The 20,929-nt window shown below is 43.2% G+C and overlaps 2 protein-coding genes across 6 annotated transcripts in view; one reads left to right on the top strand and one right to left on the bottom strand.

Moving 5' to 3' along the window:
* Window positions 1–15,623, bottom strand: part of Gak (cyclin G associated kinase) — a 50,407-nt gene extending 34,784 nt beyond the window's left edge. For both annotated transcript variants that reach the window (XM_013350920.1, XM_005359670.2), the window contains exons 1-9: window positions 15,388–15,623; window positions 11,897–11,958; window positions 10,847–10,906; window positions 9,961–10,075; window positions 7,703–7,845; window positions 4,893–5,018; window positions 2,567–2,656; window positions 1,059–1,194; window positions 551–663 (exon numbers count right to left, since the gene is read on the bottom strand). In XM_013350920.1, the coding sequence (XP_013206374.1) occupies window positions 551–663; window positions 1,059–1,194; window positions 2,567–2,656; window positions 4,893–5,018; window positions 7,703–7,845; window positions 9,961–10,075; window positions 10,847–10,906; window positions 11,897–11,958; window positions 15,388–15,532 (990 nt within the window). In that variant the 5' untranslated portion in view covers window positions 15,533–15,623. The remainder of the gene's footprint in view (window positions 1–550; window positions 664–1,058; window positions 1,195–2,566; window positions 2,657–4,892; window positions 5,019–7,702; window positions 7,846–9,960; window positions 10,076–10,846; window positions 10,907–11,896; window positions 11,959–15,387) is intronic.
* A 111-nt stretch (window positions 15,624–15,734) lies between these two features.
* Tmem175 (transmembrane protein 175) overlaps window positions 15,735–20,929 on the top strand; it is a 20,384-nt gene continuing 15,189 nt past the window's right edge. For 3 of the 4 annotated variants that reach the window (XM_026785052.1, XM_026785053.1, XM_005359672.3), the window contains exons 1-2: window positions 15,735–15,896; window positions 16,023–16,176. The gene's annotated coding sequence lies outside the window, so the exon portion shown is untranslated. The other variant, XM_026785054.1, reaches the window with a different exon arrangement.

Here is a 20,929-nt window from a genome sequence, read left to right on the forward strand (position 1 = left end):
AACCAAACAAAAAACCACACCCCCAGAAACTGTGAGATACAGATACTAACAAATACCACCTGAACCCAGAAAAAAACCAAACCAAACAAAAAACCTACCAGATGACATGATAGAACCACTCTTTTGGCTCATCTAAGTGAGCATTCCAGAGTTTGAGACCATCTGAGCCAGGACCCACAGGAGTGCCTGTCATGAGTCTGTGAGGGCTGTAACTTCAGTTAGACAGATAAAGGAGCCTCAGGCTAATGCCAAGAATACACAATACCACTGGGCAGTGGTGACGCACACCTTTAATCCCAGCACTCGGGAGGCAAAGACAGGTGGATCTCTATGAGTTTGAGGCCAGTCTGGTCTAGAGAGTGAGTGCTAGGACAGGCTCCAAATTTATACAGAGAGACCCTGTCTCAAAGCAAAAAACAAAAAACCCACAAAAGATTAGAGAGAGAGAGAGAGAGAGACAGACAGACAGACAGACAGACAGACAGACAGAATGAATACACAACACCTTCAAGGTCTAGGCATGGACAACAGAGCCTCACAATGTCCTTACCTCTGTGATGGGGGCCTTGGGGTTCACATTCCTGGCTGCTGCAATTTCCTGAAGTTGTCGGACAACTTCAGCAATGGACAGCCTCTCCTCTGGGTTGACCTTTAGCATTGCACCTAAGGCAAAATAATAACACAATTTAGCCCCATATCACCTACAGCCCTGGGCCTCCACAGGACAGCACCACCTGCTATTGAAAAGGTTACAGAACAAAGATCATATACTTTACCCATAGTACTGACTTCAGAAGCAAAGGAGAGAATGACAGAATATCTACAAAAACTAAACAGGTCTATCAGAAGTGGCCACTCAGAATATCATAAGCTCACTAAAAGGGTGGGCAGGTGGCAGCTCCATGAGAAAGTCCCCCCCCAAGATGCTGTCAGAACATCAGCTATAGAGGCAAATGTGGGACCACATGGCCAAAGGATGAGCAGCTGCACCTAAAACCCAACAGGGAAGCTCATTTCCTCAGGTTTCTAAATCAAGCAAATTCACAACAGGAACTTACGAATAAGGTCATGGAAGACTGTGTAACGAGTGTCATTCACAGGAATGGAGTACTTCCCATTGACTATCCGAAGTTTTGCTCCATCCTCAAAAGGATGCTGCCGGAAACATAGTAGGTATAAGATACATCCCAGTGCCTGTGGGGAAAACACGGAGAGCAGGGTCTGAGAGGCAGATTAACGATGGAATGAGAACGTGCAGGGAGGACAGAGGCTGAGTGCTGAGGGTAGGAGGACTGTGCAATTACAAAGGGCACGAGAGGCTGTGCAGGGACCCAGGAGCCAAGGTCATCAGCAGAGGGGACAAAAGAACTGCTCTTCCAGAATCCATGTCTGGCACCTTACAACCACCTGTAACTCCAGTTCCAAGGAGATTTAATGCCTCTGGCCTCCTTAGCTTCAAGGTGGGGCATGTCACCAGAAAGGCCAAGACAAAAATCAGGATTAGAGGCCTCAATCTCTGAGAGGACAGAGGAAATGAGGGTTAAACTGATTGACCCTGACCAATGTTGTGATCAACCATAAGGTCTCCACAAAATGCAAATGCCAAGATTCATGGGAGCTCTCAGACAGCTGAGCAGACAGAAGATCTCAGAGGGTGGTACAGTTTGGTAGAGTAGTGAGACCCCACCTACTCTCCTACAGGCTCTATGAATCCCTCCATCATTATCAGTTATGATATCCTCTGTGATAATAAAACTAGTAAATGTACACAAGTGTGTTCCTAACCCCAGGAGGGGTTTGTGGAAAGCCACGCTTCTAGTCAGTCAGTTAGAAGCACAAGAAAACAATCTGTGACTACTACTGTTATCCAGAGGGGTGGAAGTGAGCATGTCGGGCTCCTGACACCACAGCTGGCAAACAGACAGCCTAAGAATGCCCCAGGGACATCCTTTTGTAACTGACTGATTACTGTACATGTGGGACAGACCTGAGGTCACAGAGGTCTCTTGTGTCAACTGTACTGGTATGAAAGAAAAGTAGATGTCTGTGGATGACCACACAGTCCCAGAGGGTATTAGGTACCGTTGCAGAGACATCCCGGGGCCTGGAATTCAAGACTCCAGAAGTAGAACAGCAGTGAAAATTGTCTGTATTGTCTGTCATGAGATGCCTGTGCAGACTCAAAGTCATGCTGTTACTTCAATCGCTCTATTATTTTTTGAAGATTTATTTATTTTATGTTTATGAATGTTATGCCTTTTGCCCTTGGAAGCCAGAAGAGGGTTTTAGGTTACCTGAACTGGAGTTATAGATGACTGTAAGTCAGCATATGGGCACTGGGAATCGAACCTGGGTTCTCTGCAAGAGGAACAAGTGTTCTTAACCACTAAGCCATCTATCTTTCCAGCTTCCCCTTCAATTGCTCTGTTAATTCACCTCTGGTAGCAGTCACATCTGATAAGGGCAGGGAAAGTAAGAGAGGGGAGCTGATGGGACATGAAGCCTCTGTAGCTCCTGCCATGACCTAACTGACCAGGCACCAGCAAGAGAAGGACTCAGGCCTCACCCAGATATCCTGCTTCTCGCCAATGGGAAAGTTGGAATACAGGTCTACAATTTCTGGCGTTCTGTACATGGGTGTGGTATTCCTCGTGATCTGAAGAAAAAAAATATTTCAGGGGAAGTTAGACATAAGCATTTTTTTTTATTTTATTTTACACAGAGACCCTACAACTTTCTAAGATTTCTACTGAAGGCTAACACAGTGACTTTTCCTCTCACTGTGTTCTGGAAGGACCTCTGGACACTCCTCCGGCAATGCAATGCTGCACCACTACTTTCCTTACAGAAATTGTAATCTCTCATGGCCACCCAGGATTAATGAAAGGAATCAAGTCAAAGTATTAACCCACTGGACTATTTTATTTCCTCAAAGTAAACAAACATACCCGGCATGAGAAACCTCTTTCAGAGTGATCAAAGCTTACACGATGAGCAAAAGGAAATACTAAATACTAAAGAGGCTTCCAGATGAGTTCTAGTCGGGAGATAGCCTGTATAACCTAAGAAATAACGAAGTCTTCTGGTCTTTTTTAGAAAGTCACCAGAATTCAAACACTGGGCTCCATCCTGATGACCTTATCTAATCCTAAATCCTTTCTAAAAGGGTCCATTTCTAAACACCATAGTTGATGTAAGATTCTACACTATGAATACCTCACAATGAGGATTAAGCTCAGTATAAGTTTGGAGAAACAAACCACATTAAAACCATACCAGATGGTAAATGTCAAAAGAATCCAGATGCTTGTGAAGCAAATCTAGGACATTTTCCACCAAAATAGACCTACTGAATCGTGACCATGGGAAAAATGGTATCCAAGACCTTATAAATAACAAATATATAAGCAGGTTCTCGGGCTCCTAACTTCAGAGATGAGCAGAGTACTACAGTCAGTAGCAGACAGCAAAGATGGGTTAAAAGGAGTCATCAGCACTGAAGGAGACTTGCAGGACGCCAGAAGCTAGGAGAAAGGAGCTGAACTCTACACACAACAGACGGGCATAATGAAAGGACGCAGGACTGTATCCACAGGTCCGAGATAGGCAGGGCACTAGAAAAGGAACTAGACTGGACTGATGATCCAAATACACACTTGACCTGAATGGTTTTCATTCACAGGGGTGGTGACTGACAACTCTGATATACTGAAAACTGAGACAACGCATATACAGTGGGACGAACGCTGAGCAGCAAGGGCAGGGCTTTCAAGTATCCTTCTTTGGCTTCAAACTCAACAGGGAAATTCTGCATCATCTTTGCAAAGGTAAGGACACACTTGGTCCAACAAGCATGGCTCCAAGTAGCCCAGAAATCCTGCCTTTAATATGGTCTGCATCATGCTAAGCACTAAATACAATTGTCCCTGACAGGCATTATACCAGAGTAGTTATGCCTCTTCTTCCACAGATGCATCCCTAGGAAGCAAGTGTCCTCTCCTGAGAGGCAATCTGGCCTTGAAGTGGCTTCACCTGAACTAAGCTGCAGGCCTCTCAAGAAAGAATATTTCTAAATAATTATTTTATACTAGGAATTGAATTTAGGTGCTTGCTTATGCTTTGAGCCACATCTTCAGCCATCCAAATGACATTACATTTTTTTTCTAAGTTTAGAATAACAGAAAAAAACTGGAGATAGTTGCAAAATAATATGAGTATCTTTTTCTTTTTTTTAAAGATTTGTTTATTTCAGTTGGGTGGTGGTGACACATGCCTTTAATCCCAGCACTCAGGAGGCAGAGGCAGGCGGATCTCTGTGAGTTCAAGGCCAGCCTGGTCTATAAGAGCTAGTTCCAGGACAGGCTCCAAAACTACAGAGAAACCCTGTCTCAAAACAAACAAACAAAATTTATTTATTTATGTATATAGTATTCTGCCTTCATGTATGCCTGCACACCAGAAGAGGGCACCATTATAGATGGTTATGAGCAACCATGTAGTTGGGACTGGAACTCAGGACCTCTGGAGGAGCAGCCAGTGCTCCTAATCTCTGAGCCATCTCTCTAGTCCCTAATGTGTGTATCTTAATGCCACTGAAATCTGACTTAAAATGTTAAAATAAAACTTGTTGTGTATATTTAAGACAATAAAAATAATTCTAAGAAATCAACAGAATGAAGATATTTAAAGGTAGGTTGATAACAATAGTATGAGATCAAATGAATTATCCATTCTGTTTAAAGCTGTGGCTACAAAATTAGCAGAGTAAAGCCAGGAAGATGATCATGCTCCCAGGATACAGTAGCAGGGAATCTGCTAAGAATTTTTATTTATAAAGTCATACTCAGACTTGTACCTGAAGACTCAGAGGGGGACTCAAATGCATGCCTCACCTCTTCCTCCACCATGGCTCGCTTCTGGGCGCTCCAGCTGTAGTCAGGATAATGGGAGATGGTTGTGGCACTGCCAAAGTCACACAGCTTAATGGTCCCCTGGTTACTAAGCAGTAAGTTTTCAACCTGCAAAATGCCAAAGGATGATTCTTATGAACTTAGTGTGTACATGGAGCCTAAACCCCAGCAAAGACAAATAGGAGTATTAGTCATGTTCAGTTCCTTATCAGGAAAACCCTTTGCATCAAGGTCCAGGCTGCTGGCTGCTAGGGGCTACTATAAAATTTTGTAAAGTTAAAAACATCCACCCAGCAAACAGATAACCTAATGAAAGACAATGAACCTTATGAAAAGTCAGAAGATAAAGAATAAAATATACTACTAATATCTACATTAATTTAAGAATAAATCTAATAAAGATAGACAAAAGACTTTCTGTATAGAAACCCTTAAAATAATTGAGTTTTTTGTTTATTTTTTTAAGATAGGGTCTTACTTTGCAACCTTGGTTGGCCAGGAACTCATTATATAGACCAGGCTGGCCCTGAACTTACAGAGATCTACCTGCCTCTGCCTTCCAAATGCTGGGATTAAAGGCACACATTAATACACCCAGCCAAATTTTAAATCCATGACTCATAAAATTACATGTAATCCCAATTCCAGTACATAGCTTTACTGACATCCTGTTCCTCTTTCTAGATACATTAAGTATTCTGTGCATTCATCAGAGTAGAGTGTCCCAACACAGGTCAGCCAGCCACCTACCATTCCTAGTCTAGCTCTCTGTTGACAGTCTATCAACCACGATGAAGAGTCATAGCAATTCTAATAAAACTCAGAGTTTTAAGGAGGTAGGAACCTGCAAAATGAAAATGCAAATAAACTATAGCTACTTGTATGATCTGTCAAGGTTGAAGTGTATGTAATAGCACAGGCTGGCAAAGGGAAGAACTATGAAGCTTGTTTGTCTCCAGAACACCCTGGGTTAGATGCCTGTACCCTCCAACCACAGAGGACACTTGCTCCACAGATGAGCCAGATGGAACTATTCTCAGGACACACAGGCCAGCAGAGTCAGCTACAAACAAGGGAGGTAAAACAGATGTGCCATGTTGTTCACAGAAGAAAAGCTACACATTGAGAAAGTCCCACAATCTATAGTCCATGAGATAAGACTACACAGAAATACAGATGGAACTGAACATAACACTGAGCAAAAGCCAGGCGCAAAAGAATGCACAGGTACAGGTACATTCAAATGACACCCACCAGTCCAGAAAACAAACTGTGTAGCATCAAGGGGACCAAGAACGTGATCACTGACAGCAGGCACTGGCTGCTGCACAAGTCAGATCTGCCACACTGATGTGCCTGTTTCACAGCACACAGTGACTACGGGGCAGCCAGCTCTTGGGGCTCCTGAAGTAGAAGGCTACAGGCTTCACCTGTGCAGACACCTCAGTGGATAGGTGACTGATTGATTCTCCACTAATTTTATTCTTTATATTCACTTTTTAAACACACATCCACCTACCACCACCAATAACCACATTGTCTTCAAGTCTAAAGAAAGAAAGAAAGAAAAAAGAAAGAAAGAAAGAATGAATGAATGATTTTTTTGTATGTGTAAAGAGGTGTATGCATGCTACAGCATATCTGTGGATGTCAGAGAGAGCAAGTTCTCTCCTTTCATCACATGGAGCCTAAAAATCAACTCAAAGTTGTCAGATGTGGTGGTTTAAATGAAATTGGCGGCCGGGAGGTGGTGGTGCACGCCTTTAATCCCAGCGCTCGGGAGGCAGAGGCAGGTGGATCCTGTGAGTTCTAAAAGAACTAGTTCCAGGACAGGCTCCAAAGGTTTGAAGGCTTGGTCTCTAATTGGTAGAACTGTTTTGGGAAGGGTTAGGGGGTGTGGCCTTGTTGGAGGAGGTGTGTCAGAGGGGATGGGCTTTCAGGTTTCAAAATTCTGTTATTCCCAGTCTTTCCCCATGATTACCTCTGCCTCCAACTTGAGGACCAGGATGTAAAGTTAAGTTCTTATTCTGTTCTACATCACACCTGCTTGCCTGTCTGCTGTCATGCTCCTCACCATGATGGTCATGGACTTACCTCTAAAACTATAAGGAACTGAATGTTTTCTTCTCTAAGTTGCTTTGGTTTTGGCGTCTCTTCACAACAGTAGGAAAGTAGCTAAAACATCAAGCTGGGTAGAAAATGCCTTCACCTGCTGTGCCATCTCAACAACCCAGTTTTAGATTTTTTTTTTTTTAATAGACACAACAGGGGAATGAACACTAGGCTATGGCAATACAACTTTAAAGGTTTTATTCAATAATATACCAGGAATTCTAGTAAGTCAAATATATAAGCAAAGGGAAAAGAATAAATGGGGAAAAAGCAAAATAAAAAGAAACTGAAGAATAAGGTGCTGGTAGCTATAAATACTCAACTTCATTAATAACAGAAAAAGGTGAAAGAAACTCAAATGACTATACTCCTCAGCCCGGCTACACCAGTTAAAAAAAAAACACAGTAATTCAGACAGGCAGGTGCCACCCTCAACTAGGCTGTGGTACACTCACACCGCCCATAGCTGGAGATGCACAATAGAAGTTTTTTCATGTAAGTGATTCCCCACCAAGGTCAGAACTGCACCATGGCAGCAATTCTGTGAGCAAAGGCAACTGAGAAGCTTAGAATGACTGGACAATAGCTGAGCAAATAGCTGACCAAGCATGAGGGGCACAAGGACTAGTAGGAGAACAGAGTGTGAAGACATACAGCCAGCAACGTAACCCAGCTGGTACCTTGAGATCCCTGTGGATGATGGGTGGTTTCTGCCTGTGCATATGCTGCACTGCTCTGCATGTCTGGTAGAAGATCTTCAGAATGCTGTCGCAGGACAGAGGGCCTTTACATTCAACTCTCCTGAGAAACTCCACCAGCTGTCCTAAAGAAGACAAGTGAATTTATTCACCCTGGGGTTCAGAATACTATACTTTACTTGTTTACAGGTTTAGTCTGTCTCTGTGTATGGCAGCCCAGGTGGAAGTGGCATTTCTAAGGCCTTAGTCAGGGTGTATACCCAGTCAGTGCCACTCTAGTCACTCCTTAAACTTCTGTAGGAAGGCAAATAAAAGGGGGTCCTTGTAACTCTGGGTATGAGAACTACCCCTGCTCCAGGGAGGGTAGGGGAAGGAAATGGTTTGAAGCATCCCTGGGACAAAATAAGAAGCAAAAACCATCATATGAGAAAGCTTTGAAGGCAGAGGGAAAAGTTCTAGCAGCTAAGACAGAGGCAGTGACCAAGGTCACTGAAAGAATGATCACAAACCGGAAGTTCTAGGCTTATATCCACAGCACAGCAGAGGCAGAGCAGAAACTCTGACCCTCACTACAATGCCTCACCACAGTCCCCTGGTCCAGAACTACGCCATGGCTTGCTGGTAGGTCCATGCTGGCTTCTAACTCTTGCAGGATTAAACTATTTCTGCTCCCAACACACTTGATTTGCAGAACCTATTTACAAATCCAGACGAACAGTGGACCTTGGTGAAACACGGGCAGGCTCCAAGGGGCAGGAGCAGGTTTGTCCACCTAAGCTCTATGTGAGACTGATCATAATGCAAATTTTAACTGGTGCATTTGATAACTCATTCTTGGTAAGAATTAAGAGATTTTTATTGTTTTGATACAGAATTACAAAAACTTGCCTTTTTGAAAGCATATACATATGCCACCATAATAAGCCACAAGACTATCTTAAAGTTCATTTATTTTGGGGCTGGAGAGATGGCTCAACAGTTAAGAGCACCTATTACTCTTGAAGAGGACTTGGGTTTGTTTCCTAGGATTCACATAGTGGTTAAACCATCCATAACTCCAGTTCTAGGGGACCTGATATTCTCTTCGGACCATCATAGGCACTAACACATGTGTGGCACATATACAAACAGGCAGGTAAAATCCTCATTTATTTTTTATTACATCTTTAAAAATTTCACGTGGGTGTGTGGTGACAACGCACACAGGTCGGAGGACAACTTGTGGTAGCTGTCCTCTCACCATGTGTGTCTTAAGGACAGAACTCAGATGGTCACGTGTGGCAAGCTCCTTTTCCTCTCTGGGCCTCTTCTGTCCCAACACTCACTGCTCAGGTGGACACATAAGCAGCCAGTTGTACCATAGTTTTCCCTCAGCATAGGCATCACACAGTCCAGACCACACTGGGAATGACAGCATTTTGGCAGACATTCAGCAGTGGAGCTCTGTGATGGACTTTGCTATTTTTGAGTGGTCAATTCCACTTCATAGCCAGAATATGGGGTTCAACTCCCTATTGTTAGGATTGCAGGAGTGCAATATCACACCCAGCAAGGGAAAGACTAACTTCAGGCATTACCCATAGTCACTTAAGCAACCATTCTGTCCCTATGGATCTATCTGAGGTGTGTCCTATCAGTGGATCAAAGAGTCTTCCTGATGCTTTCTTAGGTTTGACTTGGATAAGGCTGCAAGCCAGCTAAGGGCTTCCTCCATTCCTCAAAAGAAAGCACTATTTGCACTATCTAAGGACATGCCACTTATGGGCCTGTGTTGATCCTTTCCAGTTCACATATGAGGACATTGAGGTTCCACTGCATGCCTGCCTATCCTTTTTCAGGAGAAGGACATGATGAGACCCTGCTCTTCAGAATCTAAAGCCTAAGGCCAGGTATGGTAGCACACACCTTTAATCTCAGCTCTTGGGAGGCAGAGGTAGGTAGGCCAGGTATGGCAGCACACACCTTTAATCTCAGCTCTTGGGAGGCAGAGGTAGGTATCTGTGATTTCAAGTCTAGCCTGGCCAACCAGACCTACATAGTAAAACTGTCTCAAAACATACAAACAAACTAAGAACCTATAATCAATGAAGGACACACAAAAGCATATTCCAAATAACACCAATACCAGTGGATAGTTGTTTGCTTCTTTCAGCCAAGACCAATGTATTTTCAGAACGTCTTGGGAGTATTTAACTACCATCAAACATGTCGGAAAACACTTAAACTTCAAGGCACTTTACCTTTACAGAGCTCTGTAAGCAGGAGGAACTCAGCCTGCCCGGTGTCTGACTCCTCTTTTCCTATGGACGCTGCAGAGCAGAACTGAACAATGTTGGGGTGGCCGGAAAGTTTTTTCTGCATGTCTTGTTAAAGAAGATATCAGTAAGTATGAAAACAACTCTGTGCACTTAAAAATAAACATTCATAAGTGTTAAGAAACCAAAGTCATGATACTCACACTGCCTTATGCCTCAGCACACATAGGCTGAACAAAATGATGAGGGAGGGGCAAGTAAGGACAGCGAGAAGGTGAAAATTGTGGCAGGAAGCTAGTGGAATGCTAAATATGAGCAGGCCAGAGACACAGGCAGAAGCCCTCCGTGTTCCACAACAGGAAGATGGTCAGGAGTGACTGTACCCACTCAAAACTCAGGCACTCACTGGGGTATCAGACAGTACATCCGAAAAAGAAAAGGAAGCAAATCCTATCTATCTGCAGTAAAGACTATGCCTTAACATGTAGTAGAAGAGAAAAGGCAAGAAAGGTCCCGTCAAGTACCGTATGTACAGGGTGAGGAGAGCAAGCAGGGTGTACACTCATGCCCACTGATATGGTAGCATCCACTAGTTCTTGCCCAGGTCATTAGAGGGGCAAAGTGGGACTCTCCTTGTGATAACTGACCCATCTGTTTGGCATGAAGACTTCAAAGGCAACCCTCTTCCCAACACCTAGGAAACTTCTACTTCAACTGTGAGAAAAATCCTTTGCATGAGAAATCTGGAAATCTGATAAAAGCAAAAGGCTGATTTTTTTTTTTTTAACTTATCACAGGAGTCTCCCAGGAACTGTGTCAAACCTGACACATTTAGTGATGGCAATAACTCTTAGTCCCAGGAAAAGGATACCAAGAAGCAAACTTCCTGAATGATGGCTCTGTTCTTTTCCTCTTCATTGGATAATAATCTCTGTCAGAGAATAGCACACAAGAAGATTGAGGTCTGTTTACCTTCTGCTTAACAGATAAAACATCCTGGAGATTATAGGCAGTTTCTGAGAGACACTGAGTCTCAGGGAGCATAGTACACCATTTACCTGCATTTTTTTTTTTTTTTTTGGTTTTTCGAGACAGGGTTTCTCTGTGGCTTTGGAGACTGTCCTGGAACTAGCTCTGTAGACCAGGCTGGTCTCGAACTCACAGAGATCCGCCTGCCTCTGCCTCCCGAGTGCTGGGATAAAAGGCGTGCGCCACCACCGCCCGGCTATTTACCTGCATTTGAACATCCGATCTCATAGAAGTTTAGAAGACTTGAATGACCTTTATACTCCAAAGACCCAAGAAAAAGTAAAAGGAGGCCAGAGTAAAACAAGACAAACAAGGAGACAGAGTATACCTCAGAAAAAATAGGCATACAGTGTGTACTGCCAAAACCAGCCTGGTCTGGGGGTCCACTGGCTATGCCCCACTTGCCAAGAGAGGACACCCCTGTTTGACTATCAAAGCAGAGCTGGACCTACTGCTATGTCTCAGGGCAAAAAATTCAGAGCTGCCTAATTGGGCATCAAGATCTAGAGACCACTTCCTACCACATTACTTTAATCCTATTTACAGGCAAGTTATGAATGTAAATTTGGTAAGTAGCTTCTGAATTCTTCAAATTCCTGACCCTTGTTTTGAATGTAGAGCAGAACAGATGAAATCTATACGGTGTCACCCCTACTCCTCCCTCCAAAGTGGACCAGCTCCCAGGTAGAAGAGGAAGCTGCCAAGAGAATTCTCAATGTAAGGTGGAGCTGTGGGCATAAAGGCAAGCCCTGAGAACATGGAGGAAACAAGGATTAACAGATTGAAACTGCTTGATACACACATAATAACAGAGATGCATCCTTGAAAATAGCCTAAGATATCTTTATAAAAAACTAAAATCTCCATAAAATAACCCATCATTAGTTATTACCTTTAATGCATACTCTCTGCCACTTCCCAGATCTTGAGCTTCATAAACAAATGCGAACCCTCCTGAAAAAAAAAATTGTCAGTCAGTGCTATGACTTTTTTTCCCCCTAGTGCTATGACTTAAACTTAGAAATACCTTTACTGAATAAAATACAAACCAAATTTTGGCCATAGATAGTAATTGCTTCCTACAAAAACTGCAGCCCAATTTCTATGCCACAGCCCTTTATACCTTCTGCTCAGAGATAGGGAGGGAAAATGTAAGTCAGATCAGCAAATAGAAAGAAACAGGAAACCAAAAGCAAGTATCCTGAAAACAAGTAAGTAATACTGACGAATTCTATCTGGATTATCAACACTAAGTAAAGCTAATGTAAACAGAAAAAATGTCAACACCCAGAGGAAGAAAGTGGACTATGCTCTCCTGACATCCAAAGAGAAAAAAACTGACCAGTATCACTCATAAAGATGGATTAAAGAATTCAGTAAGCTTGTAATATTTTGGCTTTTCAAAACAGGATCTTGCTATGTTGGCTCTGAATTTACATTCTCTACCTCAGCCTCCCCAATGCTTCATTTAAACAGACAGTTCTGTCATAAAATTTAAAACTGCCAGCAAACCAAGACTAGAAAGAAACTTCCTCAACCTTATAAAACAAAGTCCCTAAAGGACCAACAGCAGCAGTGTTAGTGGTAAAATGAGAACAGGAAGAAGGCCAAGGTGCACATTCACATCGCTGATACTCAGTATTATACACGAGTCTTTTGCCAATGAAATCAGACAAAGAACAAAATCAAAGGCATCTACATCACAAAAGAAGTAAAGATGTTTTCACTTGTAGATTAAAATGATCTTTCATGTAGCAAATTTGGTAAAATCTCAAAAAGAAAATAATACAGAGAAAAAGAGGGGAGGAAAGAAGTGAAATGAAGAAAACAGAAGAAAAAAGGCAAACTGGCAAGATGGCTCAGTAGATGAAGGAACTTCCCACCTAGCTGACAACCCAAGCACAATTCCCAAGAAACTGCATTGTGGAAGCAAAGAAGCGATTGCTCTGACTACATGTTAGCCATGACATGCCAACCCCTCCCAGCTCAAAAAAGAATGAGAAAAGAAAAACAACTGAACTATAACTAATTTAGGAAGGCTACAAGGTACAAAAACAAGATACAAAAAAATCAGATGCGGGAGATTTGGTCCAGCAGTTAAAAGCACCCTTGCAGAGGACCCGGGTTCAGTTCCAGGCAGCCACATAGTTGGTCAATCTTTCTTAATTCTAGTTCCTGGGGATTGGCTGCCCTCTTCTGACCTCGATAGGTACCATGGACACATACAGTGCATAATCACAGGCACAGTCATACACATAAATTAAAAAGAAAAAATTAGTGAAGACTTAGAACAAGTTCCAAAATGAATAGAAAGCTATCTAGCTTTATGGTTTTGCCTAACAACTTATTTCACACTCAAGTATCAAATTGATAAAAAAAAAAACTATGACAACAAAGTGTGGTGTATCATAAACTCCTCTGTGACAAAATCTGACATAAACTGATAGGTGTAATTTGCCTACAATGAGAATATTTATTCATTTACTTAGAGACATAGCAATATATTTGACTATAGAAATTTTTCTCAACCTGTCTGGGAACATCCCTTTCAGAACTCAAAGAATTGTGACGTTAAGAACCTTCATTATGCCAGGTAGTGGTGGCCCACGCCTTTAACCCCAGTACTCGGGAGGCAGAGGTAGGAGGATCTCTGTGAGACCAGCCTGGTCTACAAGAGCTAGTTCAAGACAGCTAGGGCTGTTACACAGAGAAACCTTGTCTCAAAAAACCAAAACAACAAACAAACAAACAAAACCCTTTCATTATTATATTCTTTTAGCTTGAATCCCAATGGCCCATGGTCTAAGGCTGCTGTTCAGAAAACTCATTTAAATAATCTATGTAAAATACTACAGATTTCTTACTGTCTCAATCCAGAAAAAAAACTGAAAATAGCATATTAAGTTTAAAAGGAAGAAATCTACGGCTTACAATTGCCCTGATTATTTTTATTCCTGTCTGGGCCAGAGAGCAGAATGAGCTGCTAGGCACAGACAGTGGCTGCCCACACTTCCTGGTTTTTCATCTTGGGTTCTGTGTGGTCTGGGTAAGCTTCCTGCTTTACACAAACCTCCCTCTCCTGCCAATCAGGACCACCTCCCACCACAGACGGCCTCAAACCTGAGAGCTACTTCAGACTGGGTCAGGCCAGTTTTCTCCCTGAAGCAATTTGGCAGAACATAACAATGTTTGGCAGGTAAATTTCACAGCTAGTGAGACCTGGCACACTCCAAGGTAATGATGGTGGGCGGGGGGAGGCACAGAAATGGCTCAGAAGTGAAGAGCATTGCTGCTCTTGCAGAGGAGAGGACAACGGTAGATTCCCAGCACCCACGCCGAGCTTAACAACTGTCTATCCAGTTCTAGGAGATCCAATGCCTTCTTCTGGCCTCAGCAGGCAATACATACAGATGTTGCCGAGATACAGGCAGGCGTCCATACACACTAATTTAAAAAAAAGGGGGGGGGGGAGAAATCACAGAAGAGAGAACAGGATTCCCCACATACCAATTGCAGATCCTGTGTGAGGAACAGAGAGGATGTTCAGGAAGACACAAGACTACGGCATTGTCTACCAAGCACAGTTTTTGAAGGTTACACCTACTGGCTTTGCTTCCTGTAACTTATAAGACGTCAAGAGGTGAGGCAAACATTAAGGCTATAAGAGAAAATGAAGCCCTATCTATCCTCTCCCTCACCGAGCAGGGGCGATAGCTATGGACTGTAGAGATCCCCAGAACTCAGCAACACGAGCACTGCAATCTCGAGACAGTCTCCTTGATGCAAAAGCAACCCTGGATATAATACAAAGAATAATTAGCTTATGACCCCAAAGTGACTGGGCTCAACTCCTAACTCCACCTTTCAACCTTTTTAAACTTTTTTTTTTTCAGCCCCAGTCACAGCCTTGGCCCCAGACAGAGGTGGTCCCTTCAGGCCCAGGCCTCCTTTACCGGACAACCACCTGCTAGCATGACCCTTGTACGAACTCTACCCTCCAGGAAGTGTTTAACCCAGACGCAGCCTACCCTTAGCAATCATCTCCAAAGGCCCTAACAGAGGCCCTGTGGTCACCCTTCCCTGCCAGGCCCCACCCCGACCTGATTCATACCCCAGTCTCTCCACAGTGATGACCTGGTCCACATCCCAACAGTGACTATTCCCACTGACTCTGCCCACAGGACTCTCCGCGGCCCTGAGCTGACCCACACTGTATTAGTGATTCTCCCGGGCCCAGACTTGATTCATACCCTGGACACGATCTTTCTAGCTGCCCCTGCCCACAGTGGTGACCCTCGCGCGCCCTGACTTGAACCACACCCCAGCAGCGACCCTCCCTGGCTGCTCCAGCCTTCGGCGGCCTGGAGACGCCTTACACCTCACCTTCGGCTAGGATCCGCCGCACCCGCAGACGTAGCTCGCCCAGTTCCACCGTCTGCCCCACGAAGTCACTCTGGTCACGGCCGGCAGCTCCACCAAGAGAACCAGGACCTGCCAGGAAGTCCAGCGCAGACTGCAGCAGTGACATGGCGGCGGCCACTCAGTGGCAGCGGGAGCCAGACTCCGGCTCCGCACTGCCGGGTCAGCAGCTGCTGGAGAACAACCCGGCCATCTTCCGCCCGCGCCGTGACGTAAACCGAGAGCAGGTTGCGTCGCTACGCCGCGGCCCCGCCCCGACGAAGCAGGACGCGCAGGCGCAGAAGCTGCAGTCCCGCGGGTGTCAGATTCCGGAGAGGAGCGGAGAGGGGCGGTCGCCTTCTGGCCCTAACCTCGCCCCGTTGCTTCCGCTGGCCGGAGTTACGACCGCTTTCGCCGGGTCCAGCCTCGGTGGCTGGGGCGTCACGGGACGTTGGGCGCGTGCTGCGGACCGTCCCAGAGCCTGACGCCTCAAGGTAGAAGGGAGGCCTGGAGCTTATCCTAGGGTCCCTTAATGCCCGGTTGAGGAGAGGACATGTCTATCAGACAAGCAGCCAGCCTATAATCCACAGACAAACATTCTTATGTTTTGGCCCACACAGGTTTGGGGGAGGACGAACTAGTTGCTAGCCTTAAGACTGAAAAACGATAAGTTTAAAAGAAAAAAGGGCTTCACAACGTGCGTAGAAAACTCACCTGGCGGTACTGGACCCAGAATCCTGTGTGATGTCAACCATCTAGAGCTGTTCACTTCAGGTGAGACTCTTGAGATTCCCCTTACCTCTGGTTTCTGAAGCCACGTGAAGTTGCAGCCCCTGTGTAGATGATGTGTTTTGGAACTAAAAAGTTGGCCCTCAGGCTCAAATCAACATCTTAGCCTTCCCAGGACTGTAGCTATTAAACTACGTGCTCTCTTAAAAGTCAAGCTGAAAAGAAAGATGATCGTTAGCCACAGTGAGGTAGGTGGAAGGTGAGGAAGCTCACACGTGGAGGAATAGAGAGCTGATGGAGTAGAGATGGTATCTGCAGGTTACTGAGGAGGTTTGTGGAGAACAGTGGGAGCTGAAAGGGCAGTGTGGTGTTGACATTGTTCTTAGATGGGAGACATGAACAGCCCAAGCCAATGGGAGTTAAGTCTTCCTAGTACAGCCGAGAAGGGTACTGTCCCTTAGAATAGTAAGACAACCAAGTCACATCCAGATATGGGATATTTAGTTTTAGCATAGAAAAGACTTTTCTATAAGAAAAACACAAGCCGGACGGTGGTGCACACCTTTCCCAGCACTCGGGAGGCAGAGGCAGGTGGATCTTTCTCTGTGAGTTCGAACCCCCCCCCCCCCCCCCCCCCCCCCCCCCCGTCTACAAGAGCTAATTCCAGGACAGGCTCCAAAAGCTACAGAGAAATCCTGTCTCAAGAAACAAGACCACAAGAGGGGGAGAGGAGGAAATAGGGCTTGCAGTTGCAGGTAACTATGCATTTATTGAAATGAAGTTGAAGGAATCTTGGTGGATTCAGATTTTACTAAATAGAAGGAAACGAAATCTGAAAGTGAGAAAAAAAAATGGAAACCCAAGGCTTAAACAGTGTTCAGGAGACCTAAAACAGCCATTGTAAGAAACCTCATAAATAATTTGCTAGAATGGATAATGGAATTCAAGACTGTAAACTCTTGCTGGTATGACCTAGGACAAGTGGAAATCATGTAAATACTTTAGAAACCAGAGTCTTCTCAGACTAATTATTTCATAAATATACCTATATGGCTTTGTGGTAGATGCCATACTGAGAGCATGTTAACATACTGCATCATATGGGCTTCTCTCCTGACTCACCTCATGTATGAACACATACAAATCTAAAACTCTTACTCCACCAACACTTTCTCTTGTAGCAGATTTCGTAGTAAAGGTTATTGCCAAAGAGTAAGAGAATTATTTTATACTGATGAAGGAATGAAGTCATCAAAAGGATGTTTCAGGGGGTTTGAGAGTGGCTTGGTGGTATAGATTACTTACGCTTGCCGAGTGCCAAGGTTCAAGTCTCACCACCTGCATGGTGGTTCACAACCATTTGTAACTCCAGGTCTAGGGGATCCATTGCCCTCTTTAAACCTCAGTGTACAAAGAACATTTACTAACCTCGAATACCTGGGCAATGAAACAAGTATGTTCTCTGACCACAGTGAATTAAGTTATCTAGAAATTAACTATGTGAAAAATGTTCTGAATATTTGGAAAGTGGACAGCTTATTTTTATATGTCAAAGAATCAATCAAAAGTAGTATTTTTGAACTAGTTGAAAATGAAAATAAAGAATTTCAAAATTGTGGGATACTATTAAGTCATTATTAGGAAATAGATCACATATGAGTGACTTTAGTGTTCATCTTAAAAAACTAGAAAAAATGAAGTGGTGGTGGTGCATGCCTTTAATCCCAGCACTCGGGAGGCAGAGGCAGGCGGATCTCTGTGAATTCTAGGCCAGCCTGGTCTACAGAGTGAGTTCCAGGACAGGCTACAGAGAAACCCTGTCTCAAAAAGAAAGGAAGGAAGGAAGGAAGGAAGGAAGGAAGGAAGGAAGGAAGGAAGGAGCTAACTAGAAAAATCAGAGAAAATGAAACCCAAAGTAATTAGAAGGAGGGAGATAAATACCAAAATGCTGTGAAACGAGCAACAAGACCTGATTCTTTAAGGTCAATAAAACTTAGAAGTCACTGGGCAAACTAAGTTAGAAAACCAGAAATGTCTGAGATCATCACAGATGAAGGAAATGTGTACTGAAAGGGTAACAAAAGCTATTATATTATGAACATTTTCCCAATGAATTCAACTTAGTCTAAATAAATGGATTCATTGAAAGCACAAACTTAACTTACTCAAGAAGAAATAGGCAAATAATTCTATACCTATTAAAAAACATTCAACTTCTAAATTAAAATCTCTTAAAGATTTCAGACTTACATGGCTCTACTGAAAATCCACTAAACATTTAAGAAAAATGATTTTAAAAATCTACATGAACTTATACAGAAAATTGAAGTATTTCTACAGCTCATTCCCAACATCATAACATTGGTATCCTAACTTGTCAAAGACATTACAAGAAAATAACAAACTAATATTTTTCATGATTTTTTTTAAAAAAAATGTATTAGATTAAAAAAAATACGAATCCAATTTTCTACTCCCTTCCCTCTTCCCATTTTCTCCACATACTCTCCCATCCCACCCCCATCCAATCTTCAGAAAGGGTAAGGCACATTGCTTTTTGGAAGGTTCAAGGCCCTCCCTACTATATCTAGGCTGAGCAAAGGTATTCATCCAAAGAGAACAGGTTCCCAAAAAGCCAGTACATGCAGTAGGGATAAATCCTGGTGCCCTGCCAGTGCCCCTCAGTCTGCCCCAGCCATGTAACTGTCACCCACACTCTGAGGGACTAGTTTGATCCTATGCTTGTTCCTTCCCAGTCTGTCTGGAGTTGGTGAGCTCCTATTAGCTCAAATAAACTGTTTCAGTGGGTGAACCCATCATTTTCTTGACCTCTTTGCTCATATTCTCATTCCTTCCACTTTTCAACTGAACTTTGGGAGCTCAGTTCATTGCTTCGATGTGAGTCTCTGCCTCTTTCCATCAGTTGCTGGATGAAGGTTCTATGGTGATATTTAAGATAATCTTAAAAAAATATGTTTTAGCAATTAAGTTTAACATGTAGGACTAACATTCTTTTTTTTTTTTTTTTTTTTTTTTTTTTTTTTTCAGACAGGGTTTCTCTGTGGTTTTTGGACTAACATTCTTAATCCAAAACCCAAAACTTTTAATGAGTGCCAACATGATGCTTAAAGAGTTTCGGGCTTCTCATTTTGGAATTGGAATTGTTCAGTCAATAGAATGCTCATTTTCCAAATTTTTTTGAAATATGAAATACTGTCTCTGTATATAAAGAATAATATATCACAACTGATTGAGGTTTATCTGTGGAATGTAAAGTTGACTTTATATTTAAATTTTGACCAGTGTGATTTGTGCTTACTAAAAAGTAAAGAACAAAGCAAAATAGCCTGACATAGTGAGGCACACCTTTAATAACTGCACTTGAGAAGTGGAGCACAGAAGACTTTTAGGATAGTTGAAATATTTTGTCTAATGCCATAAAGATGGACATATGTCCTCACACATTTCTCATTGCACAACACAAAGAATAAACTATAATGTCAACTATGAACTTTTAATGATGTATCAATATTGTGTCAATTGTAACAAATAGGTCACCTTAATACAAGAAGTTAATGAGGAAATGAAATGTGAATTAGTATAAAAGAATCCTATATTTTGTACTCAACTTGCTTTAAAAGTCACCAGGAAAAGCCAGGCATGGTGGCACAAACCTGTAATCTCAGCACTGAGGTGTCGAAAGCCGGGAGATTATCCTGGGCTGAGACCCTAGTGGAGGAATGAAGAGAACTCAAGACTGGAGAAAGAATTGCAGATTCATAAATGATAAAAGAACTAGCCAGGTGGTGGCGCACACCTTTAATCCCAGCACTTGGGAGGCAGAAGCAGGCGGACCTCTGTGAGTTCAAGGCCAGCCTGGTCTACAAAGCAAGTTCCAGTACAGGCTCCCTAACTACTGGGAAACACTGTCTCGAAAAACAAAACAAAGAAACAAAAAATTTATAAAACATACAAGTGTTTCGCCTGCACACATGCATATATGTGCACTCCATGTGTGCCTAGTACCCTTGGAGATCAGAAGAGGGTGTATTAGGACTCCTGAGACTGGAGTTACAGAGCGTTGTAACCTAACATACAGGTGCTGGGAATTGGATCTGTGTCTTCTGCAAGAGCAACACGTGCTCTTAACTGCTGAGCCAACTCGTCAGTACCAATTGTTTTCTTAGTAATGTGGTAAAGTATGCATGAGAAAAAATTTTTTTAGATAAGCCTTGCTGTGTAACTTAGGCTGTCCTCAAATTTGAACCCTTACCTCTAACCCCTTAATAATGAGATTATAAGCATGGGTTCCTACACACATGTGCACACCACACACCATTGTGTGTGTGTGTGGCATAAGCATATGCATTTGTGTACACCAGAAGTCAACACTGGATTTCTTTCTTTCCTTTTTTTTTTAAGGTTTATTTATTTGTTTTTTAGATTTATTTATTATGTATACAACATTCTGCCTCCATGTGTGCCTGCAGGTCAGAAGAGAACACCAGATCTTATTACAGATGGCTGTGAGCCACCAAGTGGTTGCTGGGAATTGAACTCAGGTCCTCTGGAAGAGCTGCCAAGAACCCCTGAGCCATCTCTCCAGCCCAACACTGGATTTCTTATAACATTCTCCGTCTTTGTTTGTTTGTATGTATGTATGTGTGTGTGTGTGTGTGTGTGTGTGTGTGTGTGTGTGTGTGTGTGTGCGTGTTTGTTTGTTTAGGCACAGTGCTTCTCACTGAACCTGGAGCTTATCACTTTGCTGTACTGGCTGACCAGTGACCCCCACCAGGAC

The sequence above is a fragment of the Microtus ochrogaster genome, linkage group LG1 (assembly GCF_000317375.1).
Source record: "Microtus ochrogaster isolate Prairie Vole_2 linkage group LG1, MicOch1.0, whole genome shotgun sequence".
NCBI lineage: Eukaryota > Metazoa > Chordata > Mammalia > Rodentia > Cricetidae > Microtus > Microtus ochrogaster.